The 15,264-nt window shown below is 35.6% G+C and overlaps 5 protein-coding genes across 7 annotated transcripts; 2 read left to right on the top strand and 3 right to left on the bottom strand.

Annotated features, from left to right (window-relative positions):
- Window positions 1-1,553: 1,553 nt before the first annotated feature.
- LOC106311022 lies at window positions 1,554-3,760 on the bottom strand. The gene is made up of 7 exons (XM_013748253.1): window positions 3,729-3,760; window positions 3,197-3,367; window positions 3,041-3,110; window positions 2,834-2,949; window positions 2,297-2,756; window positions 1,932-2,036; window positions 1,554-1,846 (listed from the first exon to the last, which is right to left on the bottom strand). Exons 2-7 carry the CDS (start codon window positions 3,327-3,329, stop codon window positions 1,651-1,653), a joined length of 1,080 nt encoding a protein of 359 aa, XP_013603707.1. The 5' UTR covers window positions 3,330-3,367; window positions 3,729-3,760; the 3' UTR covers window positions 1,554-1,650.
- Window positions 3,761-5,813: 2,053 nt separating this feature from the next.
- On the top strand, window positions 5,814-8,354 carry LOC106312424 (beta-hexosaminidase 2). Of its 3 annotated transcripts, none has more exons than XM_013749947.1 (3): window positions 5,814-5,899; window positions 6,188-7,059; window positions 7,250-8,354. In XM_013749947.1, exons 2-3 carry the CDS (start codon window positions 6,279-6,281, stop codon window positions 8,215-8,217), a joined length of 1,749 nt encoding a protein of 582 aa, XP_013605401.1. In that variant the 5' UTR covers window positions 5,814-5,899; window positions 6,188-6,278; the 3' UTR covers window positions 8,218-8,354. The 3 variants fall into 3 exon arrangements, with proteins under 3 accessions (XP_013605401.1, XP_013605399.1, XP_013605400.1); XM_013749945.1 differs by having other exon boundaries at window positions 5,884-5,975; XM_013749946.1 differs by lacking the exon at window positions 5,814-5,899 and having other exon boundaries at window positions 5,982-7,059.
- Window positions 8,355-8,861: 507 nt separating this feature from the next.
- LOC106311248 (B3 domain-containing protein At2g24670-like) lies at window positions 8,862-9,771 on the bottom strand. The gene has a single exon (XM_013748461.1). The coding sequence runs from the start codon at window positions 9,756-9,758 to the stop codon at window positions 8,862-8,864; it is 897 nt and encodes a 298-aa protein (XP_013603915.1). The 5' UTR covers window positions 9,759-9,771.
- Window positions 9,772-10,492: 721 nt separating this feature from the next.
- Window positions 10,493-12,547, top strand: LOC106309879 (probable uridine nucleosidase 2). Its single transcript, XM_013747022.1, has 9 exons — window positions 10,493-10,586; window positions 10,758-10,873; window positions 10,969-11,028; window positions 11,138-11,323; window positions 11,410-11,514; window positions 11,589-11,685; window positions 11,810-11,917; window positions 12,009-12,144; window positions 12,275-12,547. Exons 1-9 carry the CDS (start codon window positions 10,535-10,537, stop codon window positions 12,381-12,383), a joined length of 969 nt encoding a protein of 322 aa, XP_013602476.1. The 5' UTR covers window positions 10,493-10,534; the 3' UTR covers window positions 12,384-12,547.
- Window positions 12,548-13,326: 779 nt separating this feature from the next.
- Window positions 13,327-14,147, bottom strand: LOC106309404 (B3 domain-containing protein At2g24670-like). The gene has a single exon (XM_013746430.1). It carries the CDS (start codon window positions 14,145-14,147, stop codon window positions 13,443-13,445), a length of 705 nt encoding a protein of 234 aa, XP_013601884.1. The 3' UTR covers window positions 13,327-13,442.
- Window positions 14,148-15,264: the final 1,117 nt, after the last annotated feature.

Genomic DNA, 15,264 nt, shown 5'->3' with positions numbered 1-15,264 from the left:
ATATGCGTGTTGGTTGCACATGATCTTGAAGAATATAGTTCCTCCTTGCAGTTGTCTCTGCACAATATAACTTATGTTATGTTCACTACACATCCATGTAAGGTTAGTGGCATAAATAAGTTACCAAATTCCCTAAATATAAGATTTTGAGTTCTTTCATTATGCTGTTTTCTTCTGCAACAGTGGATCCCGAGGCGTAAAACTCCTGATCGAACTTCACAGCCTGTTAAAATGTAAATTAGCATGAACTTGTTACTAAGTAACTATCATCAATTATGTTAGAATAAATGTAAACACTTCAAGAAACTTGCAAAAGACTTCACCAGATGCCTTATGAAATCAGGTGAGCAGCCATGGAAAAGAGTAAGCTGGTTGATAATCCCTACACTGAAAGCATCAGCAATCTGCAAATAGCAACCTGTTAGTACTTAATGGTTTCAGAAACAAGAAAATTTTGTTGTAAGAAAGACAAATATTACCTTGATTCGCATAAATGCTGGAATATCTTGGATGGTTTTGTTTTCGTATTCATCGTTATACTTGATTACCATGTAATCTCTGATCTCTCTAGACAATTCTTCACTAACGTTGTTCCTTCTAAAATACTCGTTGATTCATTTTCTCAGTGACTATTGCAGAGCTAGATCGTCTAGATAAAAGATTAGCAATACTAAAACCAAGATACGTCCACACAAACAGACTGAAAACCGGAAGAAAGATGATAACTACCATCTCCTTAACGTTTGTCGGATGTATGTCTCCATATCCTACTAAAAATGGTAGCAGTGTTAATAACTAGAACTAGCAATCTCATTACCAAACCAATAACTAATCTAGCAATCATCTTTCAGATACCAACAGATTCTTGTCTTGAATAACGGGAAAGAAAAAAACTGACCTATGGTGGACAGCGACACTGAAGCATAGTAGAGTGATACAGCGTACATCTGCGCAATCCCCATTTCCCTCAAGTTCTTGTCACTGATCGGAATGTTAGATAGCCAACTGTTCTTTATTTCCCCAAGTCCGTGAGAATCAGAAGCTTGATGGTAGAAGATGCACGTGGTGAGATGGACGTCCCCAGCTAGAGATAAGAAAAACAAAGCATAATTGGAAGGATAGACAAACTGAGTTTTTCATTTTTATTTCAGTAGTTGAGATCTGCCCCATATGATACAAGCACTTTAGCTGCTGCAATGTGTATAGGAGTTTGTTCAGCCCTATTTCTCGAGTTGTGGTTCGTGTTCTGTTTTAAGAGACTCTGAAGTAACGCCACATTGTTTTCTAAGATGGTTTTGCATAGAAGTTCGCCATTAGCATCAACGCCAAGAGATGGAACCTGTCGAAGTAATACTTCAACAACTCTATCATGCTCATTTCTCAATGCTTCAACCAGTTAACTAATAACATTTCTAAATAATAATATCAATATTTTCGACTGCACTTTCTTGACCTGACTTGCTAAGTTACTTCAAATGATTTCTAAAACATAATTTTTCAAATTGTGACCCAATAGTTACTAAAATATTCAATTAGATTATCCAAATCCAGTGTGTGATGACCAAATACCTCCTGATTTTTTGAACAAGGGTTTGTGCTTCATCAAACAAAAATTCGCTAAACTAGAAAATCAACAATAACTAAACAGCATCATTCTTTCAGAATAGTCCTGACTAGACGTGGATGTCCTGATGGATTTCCATGAATGTTTCTGCACCGTTGATGCGTCGGTTTAACGACATTATTTCCCATCATCAAATCATTCCTCGCTGATGGACTTTTCATCTTTGGACACAATTTCATGTGTGAATGCATCTTCTCTGGTTTGAATGACTTCCCACATTGCCTATATTATGAATCATCATTGATCATTCGTTTTAATTATATGAATCGCCACAATATCACTAAGTGATGAAAAGAGTGAGGCTTACGAGCATAATGGAGCCATAGTAGGCTTGCTTGAAGCCACCTTTGGTTTACATAACTCAATTGTCTCATTCATCTTTATGCTACTCCATGCCCCTTCTAAACTTTTCCTATAACCAAGAAAACGTGACCAATTGATTCAAATTATTAATATGATATTAGGCCTAGATGATAAAATATAATATAGCTTGAGAGCGAGAAACATTCAGCCAAAACGTAATGGTTGTAAATATATTATACACCAAAGATTAGTCCCACTAATATGTGGCATTAACAACTAAAAAGTAACAAATTTGAAAGTATTAAATAATAAGACAACTACTTGATTAACTTATTAAATAATCAATGTAATTAGTATTTTGGAGCATACCGAGCATTCTGCTGTTGGTGGTATTGGAATCTGCGTTCATCTTCCCATGCCGCACCAAAAGCCCCAGACGCAGACTTAGTCAAAGGCACCAAAACGACATCGTTTGTGTCCATACCACCACACTTCATCAAGTTCCTTAGCACATGGGAGGCACGCAAGCTCGAATAGCTCTTACTCTTAATAAAACTCGAAGACGAAGACGTCGAGGACGATACACTGGGTCGACCCGACCCGTTTCCCGTCGAAACGTCTCGTTCACCGGATACTTTTTCCCTGTCTGGTTTCAGAACGACCACGTCTTCTACGTTCGTGGTGGATTCATCAGTAACTGTCGACGTTGTAGCCGTAGATCTCTGAGAGCAGAATACCGGAGATTCTTTGTGGATCATCTTAGCGGCTATTCCGCAGTCACCACCGTTTCTTGTGTCCCAAGCTTTCTTTGCCGCCTGAAGAGAATCCTCTGTTTTAAATAACCATTAGTTAAAGAAGCCTTACTAATCAAAGTTTATGGAACTTAGAGATAGTTACGTGACATACCCTTTGGAGGTTTTAGAAGAATCTCAGATCCTTTTAGGACATATTCGTTGTCCGAGATTGGTGTAATAAGATCATCATCCAATAAATCTTGCCATACATATCCGTTCTTATATCTCCTGTATATCACAAGAACCATATTCAAACCATTGGCACATATAGAAATCGGTAAATATCATAATTATTGATCGAGAATGTGACAATTTGTACCTCTTACACGACCAAGAATATGCGTCTGGCATCGCATCGCCTCGTACACCCGCTAACCATCGCTTCACATCTACGTTTTTAACACGAGTTTAGATGAGATTATTCAAAATAAAAGAGATTAAGAGAAGAAAATGAAATTTAGAAGAGAGGATTAACCTCGAAGGAAGACACCGTTACGAGAGATATGATGAACAGACAAAAGATGAGGCTGGTCAACATGACCGGAACGGCTGAGGAAATAAACTAATCTCACTCTTCTTACTTCTCCTGCTCCACCATTACTTTCCATCTCTCTCTTTATGTCTTCGAATTTATTCTTCTGTGCGTCTTTTACAAAAGAAAAATAAGCCAAAGCTACTTATAGATTTTAAACAATATGAAAACAGTCTCAAAGCTTTTCAGACAATAAAGAGACAAACAAGATCGGACTAAGTAACACAAGGGATTTTTTTAATTTATAGACTCTTAAAAATGATTTTTAGAGAGCAAAGTTTAGTTTATCCCCCACAAAAAATTTGAATGTTTTAGAATATTAATGAGTAAAAAGAGAAACCAGTGAGACATGTTTGTGGAGACAAAACAAAACATATGCATAGATAGAGATGAAAAAGTGTATTTCGGATTAACGGAAACTGCATGTTTCTCGTAGGACTCCAAAGAACAAACATAGGGTTTCGAGATCACTCACCTTTTGTTTTTGTAATTTCCTTGGTACAATATATTTTTATTGGAACTTCTTTCTCTTTTTTCCCTTTTAATGCTACGTTAAGGCATACAAATCTTGAAAAAATACAGGAAAGGTTTCGTAAGAAGAGATCTTGAAGGAGAGATTTATGGTCTTAGTCTATGTAAAGCTAAAAATAGAAAGAAGATAAAGTCTTCTAAGCAGATTTATCGTGATCTAGCAACTTAACATATGCATTATCCCTTAACAATATATACCCTTGCCTTAAAAGATCTTTGACCAGGACTAGCATTTATGAAAAAATAAAACTTCCTTTTAATAATTTGATACATTTGATACTTCTTTGGCTCTTCAGTTTGAGAATTTTTTGAACTGAGCTAATCCTTTTTTTGGGTGCTTAATTGAATTGAGCTAACCCTTGCGAAATGATACTTCTATTTTATTGTGCGGAAAATGTAGATCATTCATTACTTGTAAATTCTTATGATAACATGTATGTAACATGTGGGAAAGTGAAAATCGAACGTACAGCTGTTCAAAGTAACATTCTAGTCTTCAAGGCAACATTGTAGTCTCTAACAGAAAGATCACAAGTACTTCTTCATAAATCATCAATGTCCCTCGTTAACCTTTTTTACCGTAAGAATAGTTTTTCTTATAAATAATTATTTAAACAGCCATCGATTTATTATTTCTTGTGTTGTTAAGTATCTTGTGGTGATCATAGTTGAAGTACGATTATAGGCATAAAAAGATATAGTAAAATGGATTTGAGCTGAGAAGAATAAAATTAGTTTCACAATGAGAAAATTGGAAGTTTCTTTAAACTGAATAGAGTTCGCTTTCCAAGATCATTCACATTCTCTTTGGCTAATAAAAAACAGTTTCAAAGAGTACATGCGTATAATGGAACCCATTAACTGTGAATTCCATATTGGTGTTCCTCTTCATTATCATGCCCATCTATTCGAACATAGACTTCATAAATGGCTCAGCATCACGAGTCGTCTTAGACTCTTAACTCCACCTCCAAATGGATTGTTACTGAGACAGTTACATTTACGCATACTCTATTCGTATTCAAATCATTGATGTTTTAGTTTCTTTGTATACAAATGTTGATGTTCTATTTTTGATTAATGTATTTTATTTTTAAAACTAAAACATAAATTAAATTCTAAAAACAAAAGTGATAAAACTTTATTGAGAAACAAATAAAACTAACAAAAACCAATAAATTAAAGTATATATTTAATTCATATTCAATACGTGTGCAAATCCTAAACATCAATTTTGTTTTGTAACGAGTCACTTATTATATTTTTAGTCAACATTTCTATTCATTAGATGTAAAATATAGTACAACAGTGGCCAGATAAATTACTACGAATCTACTACTAATACAAATAAAACAACATGTCGACAAAAGTAAAGAAAACACGAATGATAAATATCCTAAATAGCACTAAAAAGTTTTGTTTTGACAAATATAGATTTTAAGGATCAAAATGACCAAAATATTTTTTTAAAGAGGTAAATATACATTTATACCTATAGAGTTAACTAATCCAAACCTTAAGGTTTAGAGTTAAAGGATGAAGATTCGGGATAGATGTTTAAAATTTTATAAAATAAAAAATAAATATTAAAAATTTGAAAATAAAAATTTTTAAAATAGTTTTAAAAAGTATTTTCAAATTACAAAAAGAAAATTTGAAAAAAAATAAAAAAAAGTTTCGAAAATTATTTTTTTTTAAATAATTTTATAAAAAGTTCGAATTTGAAAACATATAATGTAAAACTATAAAAAAATTATTTTTTATTATTTATTATTTATTTTTTATTCCTTTTATATATCTAATGTATTAGAATCTTTTTATCTATTAAATAAAATATTTTGGTCATTATTTTTTCATGGTCTATTTTTGTGACCAAAATTTAAAAATAGTCCCTTTAGGATAATTGACCATATTTAATTCTTAACAAAAGATAAAGAAGATTCTTTTGTTACCCACAAATTAATAATATTTTTTTTGTCGTTTACACATTTAAGGGTTAAGGGTAATGAATGCATCACTCTCAATCCAGATCTTATTATCCGGAAGTGAAGTAGTCCACATATTTATTTATTGCATTTCATCAACTAGCCTTCGTCGTCGTTCGCCTCCACTACTGTAAGTTTTATATCCCTCTCTGAACGCTTCTCTGCAACTCCAACTACTTATAGAAAGTTCAAAGCTCGTTTTAGAGGTATCATCTTCTGGGATCTGCTTCAGAGTGCCTTTTTAAGTCACTAGTTTTGAACACTTTAGCACTTGGATCTCTTTCTTACTTCTGCTTCCTGTTTGTAAATGTTTAATCTGTCTGTCCTCTTTGCTTCCTCCACTATAGTCATCTAACTCTCACCTTTCTTGATGTATTCTTTGATGCAATTACTATACTTGGTTCCTCTATTTTTGCAGATTATATGTGACTTGTGAATACCAATGATAGTTGAAACGCCTTGTGGTTAAAGTCAGGAACAGCACTTACTCGTCTTAAACTGGAAAAGTCATGCCTACGTTCCCCAAGTTTCATGTGCTACTGGTCTTCTTTGTCTGGCTTCTTTCTCCTTGGCTCTCCTCTGCCATACCTATCAACATATGGCCAAAGCCAAGATTTCTATCATGGCCTCAACATAAAGGCATCACCCTCTCTCCAGACTTCACCATCATTTCCCCTCAACACCAACACCTTTCAGCCTCCGTTACACGCTACCACAACCTGATCCACTCAGAGAATTACTCTCCTCACATTACCAACTCCATCAAACTTATCAAACGCTACAACTTAAGCAAACTTGTAGTCACTATCACAGATCTTTCTCTTCCCCTTCACCACGGTGTTAACGAGTCTTACACCCTCTCCATCCCCTTTAAAAGCTCCTCAGCTCACTTATCAGCTCATTCGGTTTGGGGAGCTATGCATGGCCTTGAGACATTCTCTCAAATAACTTGGGGAAAAGCTCCTGAGTTGTGTGTACCAGTTCGAATCTATATTCAGGATTCTCCTTTGTTTGGTCATAGAGGGGTGTTGCTAGATACATCAAGGAACTACTATGGAGTAGAGGATATAACAAGGACCATCAAAGCTATGAGTGCAAACAAACTCAATGTGTTCCATTGGCACATTACTGATTCACATTCTTTCCCATTGGTGCTTCCTTCTGAGCCTTCACTTGCTGCAAAGGGATCTTATGGACCGGACATGGTATACGCTCCTGAAGATGTCTCAATGATTGTTCAGTTTGGTTTGGAGCATGGTGTTAGAGTTCTTCCTGAAATAGACACTCCTGGTGAGTGTCACTCAGTGCCTTATTTGCAGTGTTTTTATACCCAACCCATGATCAAACCGAAAAACCCGATAAGTAAATTCGGTTTGGGTTTTAAGAAATATCCATTATTTAAAAACCCGATAAAACCGGCGGGATCATGGGGAGAAGCTATTTGCTAACATAGCTTTGCTCTAATGGATACTTTTTACAGGCCATACAGGTTCATGGGGAGAAGCTTACCCGGACATAGTCACATGTGCAAACATGTTCTGGTGGCCAGCTGGAAAAAGCTGGGAGGAGCGGTTAGCTAGTGAACCGGGAACTGGTCAGCTTAACCCCTTGAACCCAAAGACATATGAAGTTGTTCAAAACGTTATACAAGATGTTGCTAAGCTATTCCCTGAGCCTTTCTTTCATGGAGGTGGAGATGAAGTCATCCCAGGCTGCTGGAAAACAGACCCTGCAATCACTTCCTTCTTGTCCTTTGGTGGAACACTAAGCCAGCTTCTTGAAAAGTACATAAACTCGGCGTTACCTTACATTGTGTCACAGAACAGGACAGCTGTTTACTGGGAAGATGTTCTGTTGGATGCACAAATCAAGGTGGAATCTTCATTTCTTCCTAAAGACCACACAATCTTGCAGACTTGGAACAACGGTCCTGTGAACACTAAGAGAATAGTAGCTGCTGGTTACAGAGTAATTGTATCTTCGTCAGAGTACTACTACTTAGACTGTGGTCACGGCGGGTTTCTAGGGAACGATAGTCAATATGATCAGCAAGGACGCGGTGGTAGCAGTGATGGAGGGTCTTGGTGTGCACCGTTTAAGACGTGGCAGACCATATACAACTATGATATAACGGATGGTTTGGTCGATGAGGAAGAGAGGAAGCTGGTGTTAGGAGGAGAGGTAGCGTTGTGGTCAGAGCAAGCTGACCCTACGGTATTGGACTCAAGGCTGTGGCCACGTGCCTCAGCGTTTGCTGAGAGTTTGTGGTCAGGGAATAGAGATGAGAGAGGTGTGAAGAGATGTGGTGAGGCTTTGGATCGGTTAAACCGTTGGAGGTATAGAATGGTTAAGAGAGGGATTGGTGCTGAACCTATTCAGCCGTTGTGGTGTTTGAGGAATCCTGGGATGTGTAATGCTGCAGTTCATAGTGCTTCAGAAGATCTATAAAGAAAGGAAATAAATGAAAATTTGATTTAACTTAAACAAAGTTATTTTTCTTCTAATGAAATTTGCATGTCTGATATAAGAAACATTTATGCTTGTTAATGTCACATGCTAAAGTTTTAGGGATATTTTTACGAATAGTTAAAAGTTATGGGGGTTAAAGGCTGACAATGCCATCTCTCTCTTCAAGAGCCTTCATGAATCAACTTGCATGTCTGATATTACGACATTAGTAGCAAATGATGGATCATATAACGAGTGATTATAAGAAGGTTTTACTAATTACAACATCAAGTGAACTAAACTAACTAGGTTTCACTCTTTTTTGTTTTGTGTGTGGACATAGCAAACCATATTAAATCTTAGCTGATGTTGTTTCACTTGACAAATCTTGATGCGTTTTCAGTTTTGACTTTGTTGAGAGACATATAGTAAATTAAATATAATCTTTGCCAAAACTTCCTTAATCATTGATATCATCAAATGTTTACAGAAGCTAGCACACATAAAAATCTAAAAATTCCTTAAAAAAACCGAAGAAAACAAAACTACCCAGAACACAGTCTGAGAAAAGCCAAACACAAACACCCTGCAAAAAAAAAACTAAAACCTCAGAAAAGCCTTAGACCCTGAAAAGCAATACTTTATTACTTGGGTTGCAAGTCATCATTAGACTTGTCATAGATCACTAAAGCAGAGCTCATCTCCTCAGGATTGGCATCTTCTGAATCACTTGGAGGAGGAAGAAGAAGAAGAGGATGGCTAAGAGGAGCAGGAGTATCGAGGACAAGAGCAAAACAGAGTTCACCATCAGAGTGGAAAGACCAGATTCTAATCTTATCATTCTCACCTAGACCACAACCTTCGACCACTTTATTCCACCCTGTGACCAAATTGTAAATAAAAGTGGGGCTCCCTTTCTCCTTAGGCATCTTCCATCTCCTCAAATTCACACTAAACTTCTTTAAAACATCAGAATCCACGAATTTAACCACGAGTCTCGCGTTAACTCCAGTCTTGTGCTTCTTCCCCTCATCTACTTCTATGAGCCCTTGTTCCGCAATGCTCAAAAATTCCAAGTCGATGATTTTGCTGCAAGGCATGGAGAGACGGTTGTGATTATGGTTAACATCGGTTGCACTCAGTTCCTTCTCTATGATCCTCTTCGGCTCATCCTCCTCTCCCTCCACCAACTTCAACAACCAATCAGGAGTTGGCTCTGACGCCCACGAAGAAGCGGCTACTACTTTTGCCTTCTTCTTAGGTTGTTTTGCAATAGGAGGAAACGGAGGATGACGTTTCTTGCGGCGCAAGGGAGGAGATGCATCTTCTTGACTCACGTATTCCACTATAGCAGTTGAGCAAGAAGGATGCATAGGAAAGCTTCTTCTCATCTTCCGAGAAGAAGATCTCTTCTGCTTTGGAACTGGAACTGGAACTGGAACAGGAAGTCTATTCTCCTTCTCCATTGTCTTCACAACAACTCTAGGTTTTGAACGACTAAGAGCAATTAGTATATGTGCGGCTTCAATATCACTAATCATTGTACTTAGTATAGCTTTTTTTTCTTTCTCTACTTTGTGTTCTAAATTTTCCCAAAGCAAGCCAAACAAAGTCTATATATAGAGATAGAGATATCTCAATTCCATCAGTATTTGGGATTTCCTTTTTTTTCGTTTGTTAATTAAAAAGGCTATTTTCCTTTTCCTAATTGATATTACAGAAGCGATTTCTGTAGTTATCTCGTTTTATTATTATTATCGATAAACATAATTTTACTGTTAGTAAAAAAGGAAATAGCGTTGAGATCATTCTAGCTTCAGTATAGTTAAACACAACTAAGCATGGAAAGAATATACGACGACGTTTGAATAAAAAAATTTCCTTTTTTTAAAAAACTGTTTATTATGGATAAACATATTTTAATGTTGGTAATAAAGGAAAAAGAGTTTGATTAGCGTTGTGATGATTTTAGCTTCAGTAACGTTAAAGTTAAACCCAATTAAGAATGGAAGAATGGAAAGAATGATACGACGTCGTACGAATAAAAGTTTCTTTCTCCGGTTTAGTACTAGTTTCTCTAAACCGAACCTGAGTGGTTAAAATTAGACATAACCGGTGTCTGAGAATTTTGTACTTGTCTGATGTAAGAAGAAGAAGCCAAAAAAGAGACACGATCGCAGACCCACTTTTTATACGATTGAACTCTTTTGCCTTTTTTGTTTATTTTAATGCACTTTTGGGATAAAGAGAGAAAAGGACATAAAAGGTGGTGTCTTTACGGTGTTTGGGTCCACTCTCTGCTCAAAGTTCGGTGGCGATGGTGGGAGAGCAGAGCAAGAAGATTATCATCGATACTGATCCTGGAATCGGTTTCGTATCATCTCCTTTCTTTATTAAAAATAAAAAGATTTTTTTTTATTGGATTCGATTCCGATTAGCCTCACTCAATGAACAGTCTCTGTTTCTGTCTTTTGGATCTTCTAGAATTTTCAAAAGTTTGTATTTTGGTTTTTCTTTCACCGTGTTTGATGATTATGTAGATGATGCAATGGCGATATTCGTGGCGCTAAACTCACCAGAGGTTGATGTGATTGGACTCACTACTATCTACGGCAACGTTTACACCACTCTCGCCACTCGTAACGCCTTGCATTTGGTATCCTTTATTCTCTTCACGTTTGGATCTCCTAATCAAAATGAATAACTATATGATAAGATGACGTAAGCATCTTTTTGTGTGGATCTAACTAGTTGGAGGTTGCGGGTAGGACAGACATTCCTGTAGCTGAAGGAACACATAAAACTATCATGGTATGTTTCTACTTTTATGTCCTTTGTATGTTTCTAATGAGCTGAACTCAGATGTTTGTGCCTTAACATTGTTGATGACATGTTCTTGTTTTTTTCATTTTTTGCAAAGAATGGCACAAAGCTTCGAATAGCTGACTTCGTTCACGGTAAAGATGGGCTTGGCAACCAAAACTTCCCTCCACCTAAAGGGAAGCCAATTGAAAAATCTGCACCTGAGTTCTTAGTTGAACAAGCTAAGCTTCACCCTGGTGAAATCACTGTTGTTGCTTTGGGACCTCTCACAAATATAGCACTGGTCAGACTCTCTCATGCTCATTTATTTAGTTCTTACTTATCTCTATATCACACTATCTCATTTAAGACTTTATTACCTTGATGCAGGCTATTCAGCTTGATCCTGAGTTTTCCAAAAATGTTGGACAAATTGTTCTTCTTGGTGGAGCATTTGCAGTAAATGGAAATGTGAATCCAGCATCAGAAGCTAATGTAAGTTATTTCACACATTACCCTAATACACATTAGTGACTAGCTTATATATCACCCACTATCTTCTTGTGTAGATTTTTGGTGATCCAGAAGCTGCGGATATTGTGTTCACATGTGGTGCTGATGTGATTGCTGTGGGAATCAACGTGACTCATCAAGTTATTCTGACAGGTTATTTGGAAAATCTTTTTACCTGCTTTGGTGTTTTTGCATATGTATACAAATGTTTATATAACATTCTCTCTTATCATCTGAATTAACTTCTTTTTTTTTGTTATGTTTCTACTTGATTTAGCTGATGATAGGGACAAATTGGCAGCATCGAACGGGAAATTAGCTCAATACCTCTGTAAAATCCTTGGTGTGTACTATTCTTATCATCTTGACGCTTATGAGATTGAAGGTATGATTTGATAATTTTTTTCTGTAAGACTTTAAAAGTAACAAAGCTTATGCGTTTAAATGGTCTTATGTTAACTTGTTTTCCACGGTAGGTGTTTATCTTCATGATCCTACAACGATACTTGCGGCTTTCCTTCCTTCTCTATTCACTTATACTGAAGGAGTTGTTAGAGTGCAAACTAACGGTATCACTAGAGGACTCACTTTACTGTACAACAATCGAAAAAGGTATGATTCATGAAAAAAGTTCTATATAGTAGAGAGAATGTTTACATAACCAATTGTGTAAAGAAGATTAGAAAGAAAAAAAACTTAGGACTTATATTTGCGGTCACCGAAATCATGTGATGTGAACCAGGTTTGAGGAAGTGACCGAGTGGACTGACAAACCATCGGTAAAAGTGGCAGTGACGGTTGATGCACCAGCGGTCTTGAAGCTCATAATGGATAGGCTTATGGAGTCTTGATCATTTGGGTTATTTACATCTCTCTTTGATGTTGCTCTTCTTTTGAGCCATTTTCTCTTTTGGCTTTAATACAATCCATATTGAAACAAGGCTCTTGTTGCTGAATTGTAACTCAAAAAATCATTCTTATGTTTTATATCTTATCAACTGAATATTATTTCTCATTTGATGATCTACCAATACTAAATAACACAATACCTATTCCACGATCTACCAATATATAATAAATAACATTTTAACTCAAAAAGCGTAAAACTGTTAAAGGATTGCAATGGTGTGTGTGTGTGTGTTTTTTCGTAGTGTTCTGACAAAATTTGTGAGGAAACCTTCTGAAAAATTGAATTGACAAAAACCTGTTGTAACTAAGTCTAATATTAAGTCCTGAAAATTTTGAGTTCACTAATATATGGTGTTTTGGTTTCCATCATAACTTAGGTGATGCATACATTACAATACATATCACGGAATGTAAAAGGGTTCTGAAATGAACTTAACTATGCTTATTAATATTACCTAAAAGAGGATGAGGTCAACAAGCATACTATCTTGAAGCATGAGCGAAGTTTGTAACTTCGGTATGCAAGTGCAAATTCATTAGTAATATGAGAGATTAAACTAACAATTCTTTGAAGAAGAACTATCACTTTGCCTAGGATAAACTACAGACGTTTCTTGACGCCGAGGGACCATCAGAGGGTTTTAAAAAATACAGCGTCAAGTGAACTAAAACTAACTAGGTTTCATTCTCTTTATGTGTACTTCAACTTTTTGTATTTGTTTTGGTTTCGTAACAGGATAATCAGAAATCACAAGGAACGTTTGTTAAGATATCTTGAGGATGTCCTAGCTGATGTTGTTTCACTTGACAAATCTTGACATATAGTAAATTAAATATAACCATTGCCAAAACTTCTTTAAACCATTGATATCATCAAATGTTCATAGAATCAAAGCACGCTTAAAAATCTCAAAATTCATAATAAATATCTAGATAAACCCAAAAAGCCCTAAGAAAAAATAAATTTGAGAAAAACCTTAGACCCTGAAAGCAACACTTCCTTACTTGGGTGGCAAGTCATCATCAGACTTGTCATCGATCACTAAAGCAGAGATTATCTCTTCAGGTTTGGAATCTCTGGAATCACTAGACGGTGGAGGAGGTGGAGGAGAAAGAGTAGTGAGAGCAAAATAGAGTTTGCCATCAGAGTGGAAAGACCAGAGGCGAATCTTATCGCTTTTCTTTAGACCGCAACCTTCATCTTCGACCACCTGCTTCCAACTAATCAAACTGTAAACAAAACTGTGGTTCCCCCGTGTCTTGTGCATGTTACATCTCCTCAAATTCACATCAAACTCCTTTAAAACATCAGAATCCACAAGTTTAACCACGAGTTTCGCGACAACTCCAGTCATGTGCTTCTTCCCCTCATCGTCTTCTATGATACTTTGTTCCATGGGGCTCAAAAATTCCAAGTCAGTGATGTTGCTGCAAGGCATAGAGAGACGGTCGTGACCTCGGCTAACATCGGATGCACTCAGCTCCTTCTCTATGATCTTCTTCAGCTCGGCTCCGTTCTTTTCTGTCATCAACTTCAGTAACCATTCAGGTGTTGGATCTGTCGTCCATGAAGAAGAAGACGCTCCCACTGTCTTGAGTTTTGCGGCTCCGTTCTTTTCTGTCTTCAACTTCAGTAACCACTCAGGTGTTGGATCTGTCGTACATGAAGAAGAAGACGCTCCCACTGTATTGAGTTTTGCATTCATAGTATAAGTGGGCGGAGGACGCTGTGACTGGCTGATTATAATTAGTATATTTGCGGTTTGTTCATCAAGATAAAACATTGTACTATACTTTTGGTTCTTAATATGCCAAAGTAAGCAACAAGTTTTATATATATAGACAGAGAGATGCAATCCTCCTAATTTTATTTGACCTTGTTTCATTATTTCCTTTTTATTTGTGTTTTTGAGCTATTTTCCTTAACCTATATGAGCTTAAATAACGCGATTCGTAATTATCCATTCATTATCGCCATAAAATAAATATTTAACTCATGAAACCATACTTATCTTTTGTATCTTATCAATTTAATATTATTTCTTATTGTTGATAAAAAAAATATTCTCTTATTTGATGATCTACCAATAGTAAATAAAACCCTAGCTATCCCATGATCTACCAATAATAAATATTCTATCTGTTCCTAAAAAAATAATGTTTTAGGATTTTTACACTTTTTAATAAAACATATTAAAATTTAGATATAAATACATAGTTTTTTGCAATATTATCAATATATGCATATTTCCTATATTTCATATGTAACTTAGCTATAAACTTAGCTACAAATGCATATTTCCTATATTTTTAAATCAATAAGATTTTAAGAAATGTAATTAATGTTTTTGAACTTCACAATTTTTCATTATTAGTTGATAAAAATTACATTGAAAATATAAAATATGTATATTTTTTTGAAACAAAAGTTTTTTTTAAAATATGGATCTTTTTAGGAACGGAATGAGTAACATTTTTAATTCAAAAAGCTTAAAACTGTTGGGGATTGCAACTGTTTTGGTTTTGTAGCGTTGTGACAAAATTTGTGAGGAAACTTCTGAGTTGACATAACACTCATGAAGACAATAAATAAAGAGTTATTCTTGGGTTCACCAGCCAATAGAAAATTGTCATTTTAAATCTATTATCTTTTAATTAAGAAAATCAAATAACTTGCAAATTATATTATTTTTTCAAAATAAAATTTAAAAATAAATAAAAATAATATATAAAAAACAAATTCAAAAAAAAAATGTTGTCAACAAAACACTAAATCCTAAGCTCTAATACTAAACCCTAAACTCAAATCCTAAACCCTAAATC

Source organism: Brassica oleracea, chromosome C8 (genome assembly GCF_000695525.1).
Source record: "Brassica oleracea var. oleracea cultivar TO1000 chromosome C8, BOL, whole genome shotgun sequence".
Taxonomy (NCBI): Eukaryota; Viridiplantae; Streptophyta; class Magnoliopsida; order Brassicales; family Brassicaceae; genus Brassica; species Brassica oleracea.
This window is presented reverse-complemented; position numbering and strand designations above follow the sequence as displayed.

What these genes read in the sequence shown, in the direction of transcription:
- LOC106311022 (XM_013748253.1), bottom strand. Translation starts at nt 3,329, where the DNA reads ATGGAAAGTAATGGTGGAGCAGGAGAAGTAAGAAGAGTGAGATTAGTT. An exon ending in TATTCTTGGTCGTGTAAGAG is followed by an intron (nt 2,950 to 3,040) that starts GTACAAATTGTC and finishes TGTGATATACAG; the next exon opens with GAGATATAAGAACGGATATG. An exon ending in TCTTCTAAAACCTCCAAAGG is followed by an intron (nt 2,757 to 2,833) that starts GTATGTCACGTA and finishes TATTTAAAACAG; the next exon opens with AGGATTCTCTTCAGGCGGCA.
- LOC106312424 (XM_013749947.1), top strand. Translation starts at nt 6,279, where the DNA reads ATGCCTACGTTCCCCAAGTTTCATGTGCTACTGGTCTTCTTTGTCTGG. An exon ending in TCCTGAAATAGACACTCCTG is followed by an intron (nt 7,060 to 7,249) that starts GTGAGTGTCACT and finishes TACTTTTTACAG; the next exon opens with GCCATACAGGTTCATGGGGA.
- LOC106309879 (XM_013747022.1), top strand. Translation starts at nt 10,535, where the DNA reads ATGGTGGGAGAGCAGAGCAAGAAGATTATCATCGATACTGATCCTGGA. An exon ending in TCATCAAGTTATTCTGACAG is followed by an intron (nt 11,686 to 11,809) that starts GTTATTTGGAAA and finishes TACTTGATTTAG; the next exon opens with CTGATGATAGGGACAAATTG. An exon ending in CTGTACAACAATCGAAAAAG is followed by an intron (nt 12,145 to 12,274) that starts GTATGATTCATG and finishes GATGTGAACCAG; the next exon opens with GTTTGAGGAAGTGACCGAGT.
- LOC106309404 (XM_013746430.1), bottom strand. Translation starts at nt 14,147, where the DNA reads ATGAATGCAAAACTCAATACAGTGGGAGCGTCTTCTTCTTCATGTACG.
- LOC106311248 (XM_013748461.1), bottom strand. Translation starts at nt 9,758, where the DNA reads ATGATTAGTGATATTGAAGCCGCACATATACTAATTGCTCTTAGTCGT.